Source organism: Chironomus tepperi, unplaced genomic scaffold (genome assembly GCF_022539635.2).
Source record: "Chironomus tepperi strain 1889 unplaced genomic scaffold, CSIRO-AGI_Ctep_v1 contig_177, whole genome shotgun sequence".
Taxonomy (NCBI): Eukaryota; Metazoa; Arthropoda; class Insecta; order Diptera; family Chironomidae; genus Chironomus; species Chironomus tepperi.
Genome location: NW_027226299.1, coordinates 140,840 through 155,787, shown reverse-complemented (window position 1 = coordinate 155,787; position 14,948 = coordinate 140,840). Strand labels below are relative to the sequence as shown.

The window sequence follows — 14,948 nt, the reverse complement described above, 5'->3', positions numbered from 1 at the left end:
GGTGAGGTAAAGATTAATTTTAATTAAACTTTTTAATAATTTTGTTTTTCTTGTTCCTTCGTCGTATCTAAAATATACAATTTGTTAGCAGCATGCAAATCCGAGAGAAAAAAAAAATCAAAAAATTTTTCATCTTATTTTTTATTTCCATTCTAAAAAAAACGTTCTATGTACATTCATTCTTATTCGTCGTAAACGACGGAAGATTTTGTCGTCCGTTCGACATTCTAGCTTAATAATAAAAAAAAAGTAAAGTGGAAATTTTCTTCAAAGAGCTTTTTTTTACAAAGAAAATCATTTTTTTTGTTGCTGCCCATTTAAATAAATTTTATTTGATGATTTCTAATGAAAAAGAAGTTAATTTTCACCCTAGACGTATAGACTCTCTGAGTAGGATGCTTAGCAGGAAGATGCAAAGAGATTTAATAATATAAAAAAGAGCAAATTTCTATAATTAAAAGAATATCCAACTCTGAATGGAATTCTTCATTTTATGGAAGTGATGAGACATGCTTTAAGGTATGTACTTCATCTTATAGTATTACAAATCAGCTCATATAACAGAATAATATAAAGATAATTGCTTTAAAGTAAAATATTTTAAGAATTTGTGTCATTTTTAAACATAAAATTGAAATTTAAGAATCTAAGATTGCTTTGTGATAATCTCATGGTGCGGTAAAAATATGAAATTTAAACAAAATAAGCACCTTTTATAGGTTTTGATTATGGAAAACAAAGGATGATATAAGTACACAAAATAAAATACAATCCTGAATAGCACAAATTGGTTAATCGATCCAATAGTCGGCTCAAGGCTGATGTGACTCCGTCTTGGTTCTGGATATTAATCGATTAAAATCCGAGATCATACTAAAGTCACGCAGATCTGATGTCGACTTTCGGATCGATCAACCACCTTCTGCTACTCGGGAATAATGAATAATAAAGACACAACAACAGAGAATAAAATTTGAGCAATTTAATTAGTGTAGATCATTCACATTCAAGGTTCAAAATCTCATTTTAATAACACCAATAAAATATTGAATAAACGATAATTACAGACAATAATAAAAGAAGTTAAATACTGTGCGTAATGTGAGAGTTTATCCTGTAAATAATTCAGTAACAGATTTTCCCTCATTCCTTTCTCATTTAAAACAATTGAAAAAGTGTTTAAACAAAAAAAGAACAAAGGGGGGAAGTAAGAATATGAAACATACTGTCTGCAGTTAAATTGAAATATATTTTTTTTGTTCCTGTTCTTCTTCTGTTAATGTTTATCTTAAATGGCCTTTTTTTTGTGCAACGAATTTTCATTTTCTTTTGTTCCTATATAAAATTTATATATTCATTCTTATATCCACCATGCTGTACAGTCATAATTTACATTTATGTAAATAAAATCATAAAAAAATTAAAATGTTGAAAATTAATGACATCAGTTTTATTTAGGGCAGGGTAAGGAGCTTTTTTTTGGCGGGAAAAATTCATTTCCCGCCAAAAAATTGAACCCCACCCCGTTCCTGGGTTTCTTTAATTATTTTTTTAAAATTTTTTTCATTTAAATTATCTTTCTCCAATAATTATTAAGGGCACGTTAATATATTTTCCTACTTCCTCCGTTCATTTTCGTCCTTATCAATTCATTTAATAATTTTTTTTTCTTTAATTAAAATTTAATTAGTATATGGCAACGAAGAGGCCGAAGCGAAACGGTCAGTGAGTAAAATACTTTTGTTTGTTACTTTGTTTTCAATATGATCGCGCGGCCCGGCCTATCTCCAATGACCTTTTTTCTTACAATATTTATATCATGTCCGCTTCCGGCAGTACAATATTTTCAAGTAGCATTTTTTTGTTTTGTTTGTTATTACTGTTTATAATGTATGAATCTCATAATAATTTCTTGTTTACTGCGATTCTCTTCCTTGTTCATTCTTTTGTTCGTTCACAACATTAAGGTATGTAAGTAAAATACTTATAATAATATTAATAATAATGGGTGGGTGGTTGATTTTTCATATTTTTATCTCCTCTTTTACAATATTGTGCAAGTATATGTATATCGCGGGGGGTTTGGGGGATTTTTTTGAGGATTTTACAAGAATTTTTTCCGTATTATTTACACAAAATAATTTCATTCATGTCATAAAGGCATGAATAATTGAAAGATTTCTTGGAATTTTTTGAGTTTTTTATCAAAGCAATAAATAGCTTGTTTTGTTTGATATCTGAGAATTTGTTTTTAGTTAAAACTTCCTGGTAAGGAATTAAAAACAAATTTACCTTTGAAAAATTTAAAAATAGTTTGTTTACATTCTCACTTGAAGACTTTGTTCTTTAATTTCAACTTGAATTTATATTTTTGAGAATTTTTAGTGCTTACAAATTGTTAAACAAGTGTGAGCAAAGCTTTTTATTGCATCTATTCCTTAACATAAGAGCTTTTAAGGCTCAAAAAGTGAGAATATTTGATTTTTAGTAATTTTGTTTGCAAAAATTGCAGTAAAAATTCAAATTTTTCAAAAGTTCGTTAAATTTCCAAAAAATCTTCCAAGAACTCAACCTGAACGATAATTTTTATACATTTAAAATAAAAGTTACTTCCTCGTTTAGTGATAAAAATTTTCCTCGAATCATCATTATCATCCATCCGTCCTACATTAATATCATTTTGTTTAGTTATCTAAGTTGTACATTTAATAATGTGATGTGATGAAATGATGGGAAAATTCAATCAATCTAATTTAATTTTCTCCATCACGTCATTAAAATTGAATTTTTCTTCGAGAAAAATTTCTTTTTTTTCTCTCACTTCCTTATGGAAAACTAAGTGACACATGTCAGGGCGACTACACATATCTATTTTGCTACTCATAATTTTTTTTTCTTGCGATTTTTTTTTAAATATTTTTTTTTTTGCATTACATTTTTTTTAATAAAAAAATTATCACATTTTTTAAGTGTGAATGAGAATTTTCTTCAAATTTTCTTTTTTGCCTAACAATTTTCATTTTTTTTTTTGCTTAATTTGTGAGTGCATCGACATTCAAGTTTATGCAATATTTATACTTTTAAGTAGATACTTTTTTGTTCTTAAGTAGATTTTTTATGGAGATTCTTAAGTGTAGCTAGAGGGCGATTGTGTTGGAGGTTGTGGGGTGGATGGAATACGTCGTTAGTGATGAGAATTTACTTGATGCTTTGATTTTCCCGCCAAAATTCATTGATGGTTTCAAAATTTGAGGAAAATGGCACTAAAATGTGCAAGACAAGTGCCCCATAGACTCCTATGGATTATCACAAGTTTCCAGCACAGAACTTAGTTCCAGTTCCATCAAATTTCAAAAATTTCCTAACAAATTCCAGAAGAGATAATGAGCGTTCATCTAGCTACCCTGTTAAATACGAATAGTAACATTGTGTGTATATCAATGCTGTCTATATATCTCTCCTTTCTCATAATTTCTCATAATACACAAAGCGTACGACGTAAAAACAGTGAAAATCCATTTTATTATAAAAGCATCATCCAACAATTTACAAAAAAATTATAGCAAGAGTGTATGAAATTTAAGCTCATTTTTGGATATATCATACAAAATACTGTATTTATTCCGTATTTAATTTAATATCTCTCATCCCCCAGTCTCATATCCTATTTTATCTGTCTCATACTCATCAATTTATTATTTCATTATGTGGTACATGGAAGTTCATCAATTTTTATAAAATATACATCCACACATTCATTCTGTGTCTGATAATGCCAACGTTATTGTTATCTGATGTGCGGATTCTTTTGAGGCAAACTGGATGTCATTCATAATTAGAAGTGTTGCATTCATGTCGCGCGCGTGTATGTTCTTTAAATTGAATTTAATATTGCACAACAATCAATGCCTTGATTGATTGTGGAGTAGGACAACCGCACGATGATGATGATGATGATGACGATAATCAAATTATAAGCAATAATGATGAGTTTTGGGGATGTTTTAAAATTTGATTTTGATTTTCTTTTTTTTAGGTTGGATTATGCTTCATTATAATTTAATGAATTTACACTAATGATAATTTCCGTTTCCACCCGTCCTCAAACCACACACAATTTTTGTTACCCTTCTAGCCTAATTTACACTTATTTTAATTTTAATTTATTTTTTATCTCTCTAATCAACGTGCGCGTGAAAACTTTTGTTATACTTTTAATTTAATATTTTTGTTATTGGCACGTCCCACTGTCAGCGAAACGTACCCGAGGCTGATCTCAGACAATTATCTCACGTATGACACGACGATTTCGTGAATTTGGTGTTGAGTAGCCACTTTCGAGATTCTCATCATATCCGCCAAGTTGCATGTGCTGCTGTGGTGGCTTTGGATGATCTAATTGATCTTCGCCCATACTCATTTGTTCCATATATGGATCGGGGAGGCCACTAACATCATGATACGGTGATTCTATAGGTACAGGGGAGGTATAAAAAAAAGTAACATAAATTAATGAGACTGTACTTGACTTTTTTGCTCCATGTTGTATACATAATAATTAAAATAATTATATGGCTATCTTACCCATATGTGAGTCTAATCGTTTCTTGTTTGGTTTATGTACAGCCGCATATGGATCTGTACAGTAGTCTTGTCTTGATGGTGGCTGTTGTGCCATCATCATTTGATTATGATAATCATCTGCAATCATCTGTTGTGATGGTGTCGTCGCTAAATGTGGATACGTTGCGTAATCATCTACAGTACCATAACCTCCATGTGTCAATGGATCATAACCATATGACGGTTGTCGTTCAACATATTGATGTGAAATTAGATTACCGGAATTACTTGGTGCTGCTGACATTTTCATTTGATAAAGTGAATCCTGGGAATTTACACTGCCGCCATTGTTTGAATTTGAGTAACTATTTTCCATGTAGCCCATATTAACCCCTATAATAATGTTGAAAAAAAAGGAATAAAAAAAAGTTTAAAATTAGTTTTTCTTTTCTTTTAATTCTTTTATGCTTGCTGTGCAAGTAAGTATAAAAGTGTAATGGTAAAGTGGTTGCTTAACTTGCTATGGAATGGAAACGCAAAGAACGAACAGAAGGAAATAATTATGAATTGAAAAACATATATTATGTAAAATGGTAATTAAATAAACTTTCTCTTTATGCTTTTTTCAGCACTTTTCATCATTACTTTCCGTCAGAGTTGGTTGCGTGCTTAATTTGACTTTGTAATGGATTCTTTAGAAGTTGAGATTGTATAATTAGGTTCTCACAATTGAGGAAGATACTGAGAATTATTTTATAGTGTTACTTTTCTAACGGATTATTTAAATTTGAATTTTTAATTTTTATGACAAAATTATAGCATCATTTTATAGCAATTTGAGGAAATTTATAGCAAAATTCAAAGCAAATGTACAATATAGGATATTTTATAGCAGAATTATAGCAAATTTTATAGCAAAATTATAAAAATTATAAAATTTGCATTTTGCAACTCTGTTTACAATGTTTTTCTCAAACACAACACAACTACTGCCTCTACCCAGCTACTTCACATCACATTTAGTTCAATATTTGCAATCTTTGAATGTTTTTAAGCTCTGTAATAATTTCTTTACATCGCACATAAGTTGAAAAGATGAATGAAAGTTGAAAGAGCGAAAAAAAAGATTTTTTCCACTTGTCTTTTTTTATGTTTCACATTGAGAAAAATGTAAATTTTTCATGGGAAACTTTTGTCTATATACTTTGTGGAGAAATCTTTTTTTTTTCTGCCGTTATAAGCATAATTTATATACATATTTCACAAAAAAAAAGTACTTTTTCTGCCATAAGTTGCCATCAACTTTTTCTATGAACACAAGGCATTGCCTGTGAAAAATTCTTCTTTTGTTTTCCAATCTCTATGCTGCTTTTTTCCATTCATTAAAAAGAACTTTGACTTTCTCATGAAAATTTTAAATCATTTTTTCATTATTCAAAAATGAAGTACTTTACTATTGAGTTAGTGGAAGAAATTGTGAAAGAATTAGTTGGAAATATAGTACATGTATTGTGAAAATGTTGAGGTAGGAGGCTGAATAATGACTTAATAATGAATATCTGATTTTTATTAAATTTAAGTTGTTTTTCCCCTAGTGTGAAGAAACATTTAAATGAAAATTGCATGAAAATCAATCTGGAAAATGGAAAATTTATGTAAAATCACGTTTGCTCCTAACTATTCTATACTTTCATCCATGATTGTCAACAAATGGTTCTATATTTAATGAATAATCAACAGTCAAAAATGCGATATGGAAGATCCATGAGAAAACCGACAAATTAATCCAAAGTAATTAATGAATTTTCAAAATTAATATTGAAAAACCTAAAAAGGTAGAGAATTTCCCTAACTTCAATAGCTGTTGCTGTTCAAAGGATTCTTTAATCAATTTTCCATATTTTTATTTACATAAAGAGAAATTTTTTTAATACCAAAAAAAAATTGTAAACGAAAAAGTTCTGTCTATAGCTTAAATGTGTGGTAATACTCTCCAGTATATGGAATTTAAACTTAAACTGTATACATAAAACTCATAATTCACATTTCAACCGGTTCTTCCTCATTCCCATTCATCTCTCTATCCATATTAAGGACGACAAAATAGTTTAAATAAAATAGTTCTCTGTGTCTACTATGATATAAGTCGCCATCACATGGACACACAATAGAGAGCGAGAGTGAGCGAGAAGGAAGGAAGGACTAGAGCGGAAATGTGTGGGAAATGAAAATTAAAAGACACATCTGCGAAAGCACATAAAGCATAATGAAATCAAATTCATACGAGGAAATAAAAAAGTTCAGCATAAAAAGGATTAAAGGACTTAAAGGTGAGGGCTACTCGGTGGTGCTGCTGTTATAATTGTGTGAATAAATGCGAATAAATGAATGAATGAATGTGGAGTCACACAATGAGCGAGGTATTTTCCTGATGACTGCGACCGATGGTGTTGGACGTGAAGGAGGAGGAAAAAAAAGAAGTAAATTGCCACACGTTTCACAGATTAACGTCAATTTTCATTTTTATTTCTTTGGAAAAGAGCTTTAACCGAAAAAAATGAGTGAAGCGAATTCGGCTTCGGTGGTTGCAAAAAGGAAATTTAAAGACGGATTTGACTCGCTGAACATCCGTTTTGATTCTGTTGGTTGGAATTCTTATGAAGAATAAATTCAAAATCACTGTCGGAATTACATTCAAGGTGATTAACGAACAAGAAGTCAATTCACGTTCAAGCTTTAAGGACCTTGTCTGATTGTGTGTCTCCATCATTCCAAAACATAAGATGGAATTGAAAAGGTGTGGAAATAAAATGAGAAACAAAAAAAAGTATAAGCGATGTTAAGCCATTTAAGTATTTTCGCAATTTCCCTACAGCCCAAGTTACCTGATGATGATTTAATGGGTTTTTCTAGTCCTTTTTTGCATTTATATGGTTTTTTATGGTAAGCATATTGTTATTATTTGAGGGAATCAAAACAAAAAGGAATGAAGAAAAAGAGAAGAAAAGAAAAATTCACAATGTTAATTTTCAACAGCACTTAGATGTTACATGTCCCTTTATAGCTATAGTCTACATGATATACACGAATCTAATGTAAAATACTCACAGTCATACAATACACACGTAAAACGAGATGAATGAATGACATAAAGCCAATAGAAAAATATTTTAATTAAGTTACTTACATTCTGCTGGTATGTTATGTGATGGAACTTGAAGTCCTGTATTGTATCCATATCCATTTTGTGTTGCATAAATTGCAGTCTTCTGATCCTCCATTGCTAATGCCAGATCCATTGAATGTTCGAGTGCCTTATTTTCAAGTCCACTTGCTGGATAGTATGGTGGTGGTGCTTGATTCTGTTGTGCAACAATTGATGGCCGTACGGAATCCATTTCATAATCCTTTGCCTGTACACTCTTCTTTGTTTGCTTCTTTTTGCATCGACAGAACATGAGTAAGAGTCCAATAAAGAGAGCGAATACGATGCACGATACGACAATTGCAACCAATGTTGGCATGTTAATTGATGCCACGTCCTGAATATATGATGGACCAACTGAATTGATGGAAATAACAGGAAAACAGAAGAGATGAATTAATGAGAAATTAATTAATTCATTAAATTTTCATAAATAATTAATTTAATGGTGCACAATATCAAAAGCCATAATTCATGATGATAATGGTACACGATGGCTGCTGTGTACTTATGAATAAATATAAATTTGTTCAGGGTTTTGAGTGATAACTTTATCATATCTAGATGTTGCCACTTTTTTCCAGATATTAAAACTTTTCCCATCAACATGGATGAAAAAAGGAAGCACAAAGCAGCACTCAAAGTAGATGACAACACTTAAGTGATCAACATAGTTAATTACTCAATAAAAAATTTACTAAGAGGACAGTTCTATACTTACTTTCAGCACCAATATATTCACCGCAATGTTCAGGATTGCCTCTAAGGCACAATTTAACACGTACGCGTGGTTGATTTTCATCTTCTAATGCCATTGTAAAGTCTTCTTCATCCTCTAATGATCGAGCAGCACTACGTCTTGGCATTATGATATTCTCAACAATCGATTCCTTAAATGTTGGTGCATTGCCTGAAGCTTGCAATTGAATTTGTCCGACAATGTGCCATTCAGGTACATGTGTTTCAGCATGTAAGAGAGTTTCCACAACTGCCGTAAGGGCTAAACAAGTTTGACCGACATTAATGCCCAACATTTTTGTTGATGGATCATATGAGACACGTAATGCTGATGGAATCTTACTAACTTTAGTCGTTTTCGTTATTTCACTTGAATATTCGGAATTTCCTTTCGTATTCATTGCCTTTACTTTAAAGACATAACTGGAATGTTGATCTAATGGTGTTATATTACATGGATGATTTCGATGACAGTCAAATTCAGACCAGTCCGGTGATGATGTGTAATATGATCCACAATCTCCATTCACTTCATTACTTGGAATTGACACTTTACGGTATAAGACAAAGAATTTTGTATTGCTCAATCCACCATCAAATCCAGGTGTCCAATTTAATGCGATAAAATTCGATCCGATATCTGATGCGTCAAGGTTTGTTGGCTTTTCTGGTTGTCCTTTTGGCTGTAATCTAATTGGTGCTCTAATTGTCTCTAATGAATTAGATGCACGACAATTGTATTCACCATAATCATTATGACGTACATTATGGATTTTTAGGACACTTGTATAGACATCATTGTTATCACTTTGTGTATTAATTTCATAATGGGCGTCGGAGCTCATTGATATTGGTGCCGTGTTTGTTCCATATGTCCATTGAAATTCTGGCTTTGGATATGCTTGAACTTTACAAATAACAACTGCCGTTTCACGAAGATCGGCGGCAACTTTATTATATTGATGCAAAATAATTGGCTCGTGTTCAATTTTCAGGTGCATTGTTGAATTTGCTGAATTAACTTCGTTTTGGTAAACACATGAATAAGTTCCACGGTCGTTTGGCAAGAGCTGATTTGAATTTGGACGCATTTTTCCGTAGAATTTTAAATTGCTTTGTACGGTAACCATACCATTGGGGCCTTCATTTGGCGACGTTGTAATTTCATAGAAATTTGCTTCGCTTGTTAATTCGCGTCCGTCTTTAAACCATTTCACAGATGGCTTTGGTTTACCTTTTGCACTACATGATACACTAAAATCACTATCGCCAACGCGACGAGTTAAATGCTGTTGAAGTTTTGCTAAAAATTGTGGAGGTTGATGAACTTCCAATGTAATTGTTGCCATTTCACCATGTCCCAATTCATTTGCTGCATGACAATGATAACGTCCTTCACTTCCTAAATGTGCACGTGGAATGACATACTGTGATCCTTGTGATAATACTTTTTGTGTTGAAATTTCACCCTCGACATCGCGGAACCAACGATATTGTGGAACTGGCCAACCGGGTGGATTAGCTGAACATGTAAATGTCACACTATTTCCAACGTGAACAACAGGCTTATTTGGTGTGATAACAGCTTTACCCGGACGATGACGAATTAAAACAGCAACTGTTGAATTTCCAACTCGTTCCATTGCTTTCGATCCATATGGACGCATATTATTGATACCGCGACAAATATATGTACCAGCATGTTCAGCTCTTATGTCAGTCATTGATAATACATCACCAGATTGACGAAAATCGGGATTTCCTTCTTTAACCCATTCAATTTCAACAGGTGGTGGATTTGATGTGACATTACATTTAATACTAATGCCTTCACGTTCCTCAGCTTCTCTTGTTTTCGTTTCAATCACAACGACAGGTGCAAAAAGGACATCAACTTGTACCTTTTGTGTTCCAGTACGTCCTAATCCATTATCAGCCGTACACTCATATTCGCCAGCATCTTGTACCGATACACGATGAATTGTGTGCGTAAATGATGAACTAATGAATCGTCCACCTCTTGTCCATCTTACATTTGTCACTTTTGGCTTTGCATCGACATTACATTCCAATTTTGCCGTTCCATCACGTTCAACACGTAATGGATTCTCTGGACCGACTTCAACACGTGGATAATCTGCAATGAAATAAAACATAAAAAAATGCAATTAATTTTTCTGTTCCAGCACTTTTATCTTTATGTGACATTTGGTAAATATAGAATTCATATAGGGGTCGTATGGAAGTGATGTCAAATGAGTCATTGGATGTCAGAATATTTAATTTTATGTCTGAACATCACAAATGAACATCCAACATAATAAAAAGAGAGAAAATGTGAGATAAGATATGACTGAATATCCTTCTGTTTTGTTGTGACTTGACATGTTGCAAAACAAGAAATATAAATGATAAAAAGGCAGCATAACGTGAATGACGATGATGAGAATTGGTGGTTCCAAATACAATTGGGACTTTCGGTAATCCTAGATGGAACTGACGTCTGTTTATTGGAAGACATTTCTGGAACCACTCCCAACACATTAAAAATTCATGACATACTGACGTATGTTTAAAAAATACAATCAATGACGTCATAGGTCATTCAGTAACATTTACCAAAATTTTGATCTTTTTTTGGATATACTTTTAAAGTTCAACAATTTCATCTCCTCAAGTCATCTTGCCTGACATTCTTATCTCTTATCCCCAAAAGAAAGCGAGATTTCAGAACCAAAAAAACAAGAAACAAGAAAATTGTGAATGAATGAAAAGGCATTTCCATGACTTTTGGGAAAAACTCTTTCCACGTTTGCCATTCATGCTTGTTGTTGTTATTATTATTGTTATCAGCCTGTTGTTATGATATGAAACGAAGTGAATGATAATTTTTTAATGTCACTTTAATGTTCATTTTGGGGTTTACAGCTTTTGGCTTTAGTGGTATTATGCTGCTGTATAAAAAAATGAGACAAATTGTCGACGCAATGTCATTTAAAAAATAATTTTTTTGGATGTAAAGCCACAAAAAAACTTTAAACTTTCAGCGCATTTATGAGATACTTTCAATGGACAGAATTGTCATAAAAAATCACTTCTATGTGCTATATGCAATAAAATACTCCCTTAACACTGAACAAAAAAGAAATCTCATATAAATTTCCGTTCCTTTTTTATATCTGCAGATAACTAGTTCATTGCAGTTATATCCCAATACATTAATTCTCATATTGCTGTTGTTGCTGCTGCTTGCCTTTTTTATGTGGACCGACTCTCTGGATTATAAAATATTAAAGAAAAATTGTCAGTGATTCAACTGGCGAGAATGGAACTGGGGGAGAACGGAATGACCCCAAAATACTTTCAACATGTGTTTTAGTTCATGTTAAACACGATGTTTAGATTAACTGCCTAATGACAATGACCTGAAATCTTTCCACTTTTGGCTACCCCTCTTGATAAAAAAAGTAACTGCTGTGTGGATATAAAAAGGTCAAAAAAATGTATCGAGACAAATGATTATGTACACATGTATCTATCCCTATATGAATCATTAGTCATTTTACAGCATAAATCGTGCGGTTAGATGGGACAGTCAGCAACAGTGGACTATTATCATTTCAACAGAATGTCCCCAAACGCCTTCAAACTTTCTTCCTCATTTCACTCAAAAAAATATAATGTATAATGTTAATCGCAATCACAGCAAATATCCGCAACAACAAAGGAGAAGCGACAAATTCACAATGAAACTTTTTTCATTCCTTGTTGCTTGGCTATATCCTCGGGACAATTTTACATTTGTAGAGCATAAAAAAAGGTAACTCTGATGAGGAATGAGAATGATAGAAAGAGCTTGATGACAAATTTGATGATGGCGGAAATGAAGGTATGGCAGGTAGAAAAAAAAGGAGAGAGATGCTTAGTTATAACTTATATTTGCTCTTTTTTTTGTGTTCTGTTGGGTTGAAAGTCTCAGAGGCATACATATGTCATAAACGGAAAACAGAGCTTAAAGTTAATGTTATAGCAGCGGAAGGCTCAAACACACACAAAAGGTAAAATGTCGCTCTTGCTCAATCTCTGTTTTTTGAATGATTCAAGTGAAATGTGTGCTCATTTGGCAATTTCATTTACATCAAACGGAGGAAAATGTTAAGGAATTCCTTTTTTGTTTCTTGGGTTGTTGTAAAATGAAGAAGAATTATTCCGGGAATTTTCATTGTTTTGTGTGCTTTATGAGATATTGTTGATGTTTTGCTAGTTTATTGGATTGACATAATTGTAAAAGTTATGAGCTTTAGCAGCTTTTTATGGCTTTTGCATCATTTTTATTGATGTTTGCATCAATTTAAATTGAAATTGTAACGTTTATGTATCTTTTATTGATGTTTGCATCAGTTTATTATTATTGTCAATGTTTGCTTCAATTTAAATTAAATTTGACCCAGTTCTGCATCTTTTTTATGATTCTTGCATCACTTGCAACTCACATTTGAGTTTAAATCACAGTTTCACACCCCTTTGCATCTCTTCATTCAAATTTCGCATCAATAACGTACTTTAAAGCTCAAATTTGTACCTTTTCTTTCTTAAAAAATCTTAAAATTCTCACAAATCCCAAAAAGACTTTTCTACCAGTTCTTTTCATGCTTTTTATAAAGTCTCGACTCATTCTTTTGTGAAATTCGATTTATGCGTTTCTTTTTACTTTAGCTTGTTTTATGTATTTATACATATTGAAGCTTGTATATATTTTTTTTTTGAAACGAAATCATTTCTCATTTTCCAAGGGTGTATTTTTCTCGTTATCGTAAAAAACAGCAGCAGCACAAAAAAAAATATTGCGAAATGTGAAACTTCATAACATTTCTTTTCTTTTTCCTTTTTTATGCTGTTTTTTTCCTATACAAGTTTATTTGCAAAGGTTTGATGGGGAGGGTTTATGTGTCAATGATGTTAATAGAGTATTGAATTAGACTGTGCTTTTTATGTGACATTGTGACATCATAATCAGTGTCGTTGTCGGGTCAGTTGCTTTGAACTATCATAAATAATTTAATAAAGCTTTTTTTGTAAATGGATAAAATATGACGTCTATTGCATTTGCTGCTATATTTTTTAGTTCTTGTACTTATTTGTATCAACTCACACCACATGATTTTTATGTATTTAAAGTTCCTTTATGAAATTACTTCGACTTCTTCTTACAATTTCTGTTATATGTTTTTCATTACTTTACTTTCATCTTATTTGCTCGCCTTTTTTTGAGATCTTAAATGTGCATGGAAAGAAATTGTATATATATGCGAGTTACTTTATTTGTTAACGAGAGGCAGCCGCCAGCACTCTCAAAGGCACTGCCATTATTCACATCGATATAGCAATAAACATTATCGAATATGTGCATATATATAAATGTATGTTTATATATTTGATTTTAAAATATATCCAGTATATATACATTTATGCACACATGTTCATATATAGTGAGGAACTTTCTTATGATCTGGTTTTAACCGTTTTCTGAACTCGTTTTTTTCCTCCTCCTTTACACTTCTTTCTTCTTTGCCTTTTATTTATTTTTCAAGTTTTTTCTTCATTTTTTTCTGCTTTTATTTCGTTATCAAATAAAGTCACGTATGTGGTGCTACTTTAGCAAAAAAACAGGAAGAGAACATTGACATTCTTGAATAATTGCTTCTACAGTTCTGGTTCAATTCTCTTGCTAATTCGCATTTATGTTTATAAAATTCAATTTATCAACTAGCTAGTGAGCTTTCCTAGGGCAATTGAAAGTAATTTGAGGTTAAATTGCATCATAATTGATTATTTGCATCACTTTTGGATCTTTAATTTGAAGTTTTGCATCATTTAAGGACAAAATTAACATTTTTGCATCAATTTTTGATTGAAATGATCATTTTTGCATCATTTTCCGAATGTTTTATCATTTTTGCATCAAAATTTATGACAAATTGAATATTTTGCATCAAAACTCTTCAATTCTGCCTCATTTCATGAATTTCCGTATCAGTTAGAAGAAAAAATCAATAAATAATCTTAATATCAATAATTATATTACGGAAATACAGAGTTTATAGCTGCTTCCAATGAAATCAATTAATTTGACGCGTACTTAATGTTCCATAGAAATTAGGATTAATCATAATAAATGTGTTTGAGAATTGAGATGAGTAAGCAGCTTCTTAGCTCTTTAAAATTATTTATGGCAATCGTTTAAAATGTACGAAATAAACTAATTAATATACGCAAAACGAAGAATTTTTAATCAAAATCAAATAGATTTGCTAATTTAAAATGCTGATGTAATCAAATGAATTTAAAAAGGTAAAGTTGAACATTTTAATTTTACAGAATTTTACGTCTTTATTCTGTTCTCATACCTTTATTCAATTTATACATCCTGAAATGAATATAC

At 31.5% G+C, this 14,948-nt stretch overlaps 1 protein-coding gene across 1 annotated transcript in view; it reads right to left on the bottom strand.

Moving 5' to 3' along the window:
- Window positions 1-123: 123 nt before the first annotated feature.
- The window catches only part of ed (hemicentin protein echinoid), a 105,659-nt gene continuing 90,834 nt past the window's right edge, over window positions 124-14,948 (bottom strand). Inside the window, exons 5-8 of the mRNA XM_070639016.1 lie at window positions 8,490-10,643; window positions 7,751-8,125; window positions 4,585-4,956; window positions 124-4,470 (exon numbers count right to left, since the gene is read on the bottom strand). Coding sequence (XP_070495117.1) covers window positions 4,277-4,470; window positions 4,585-4,956; window positions 7,751-8,125; window positions 8,490-10,643 — 3,095 coding nt within the window. The 3' untranslated portion in view covers window positions 124-4,276. The remainder of the gene's footprint in view (window positions 4,471-4,584; window positions 4,957-7,750; window positions 8,126-8,489; window positions 10,644-14,948) is intronic.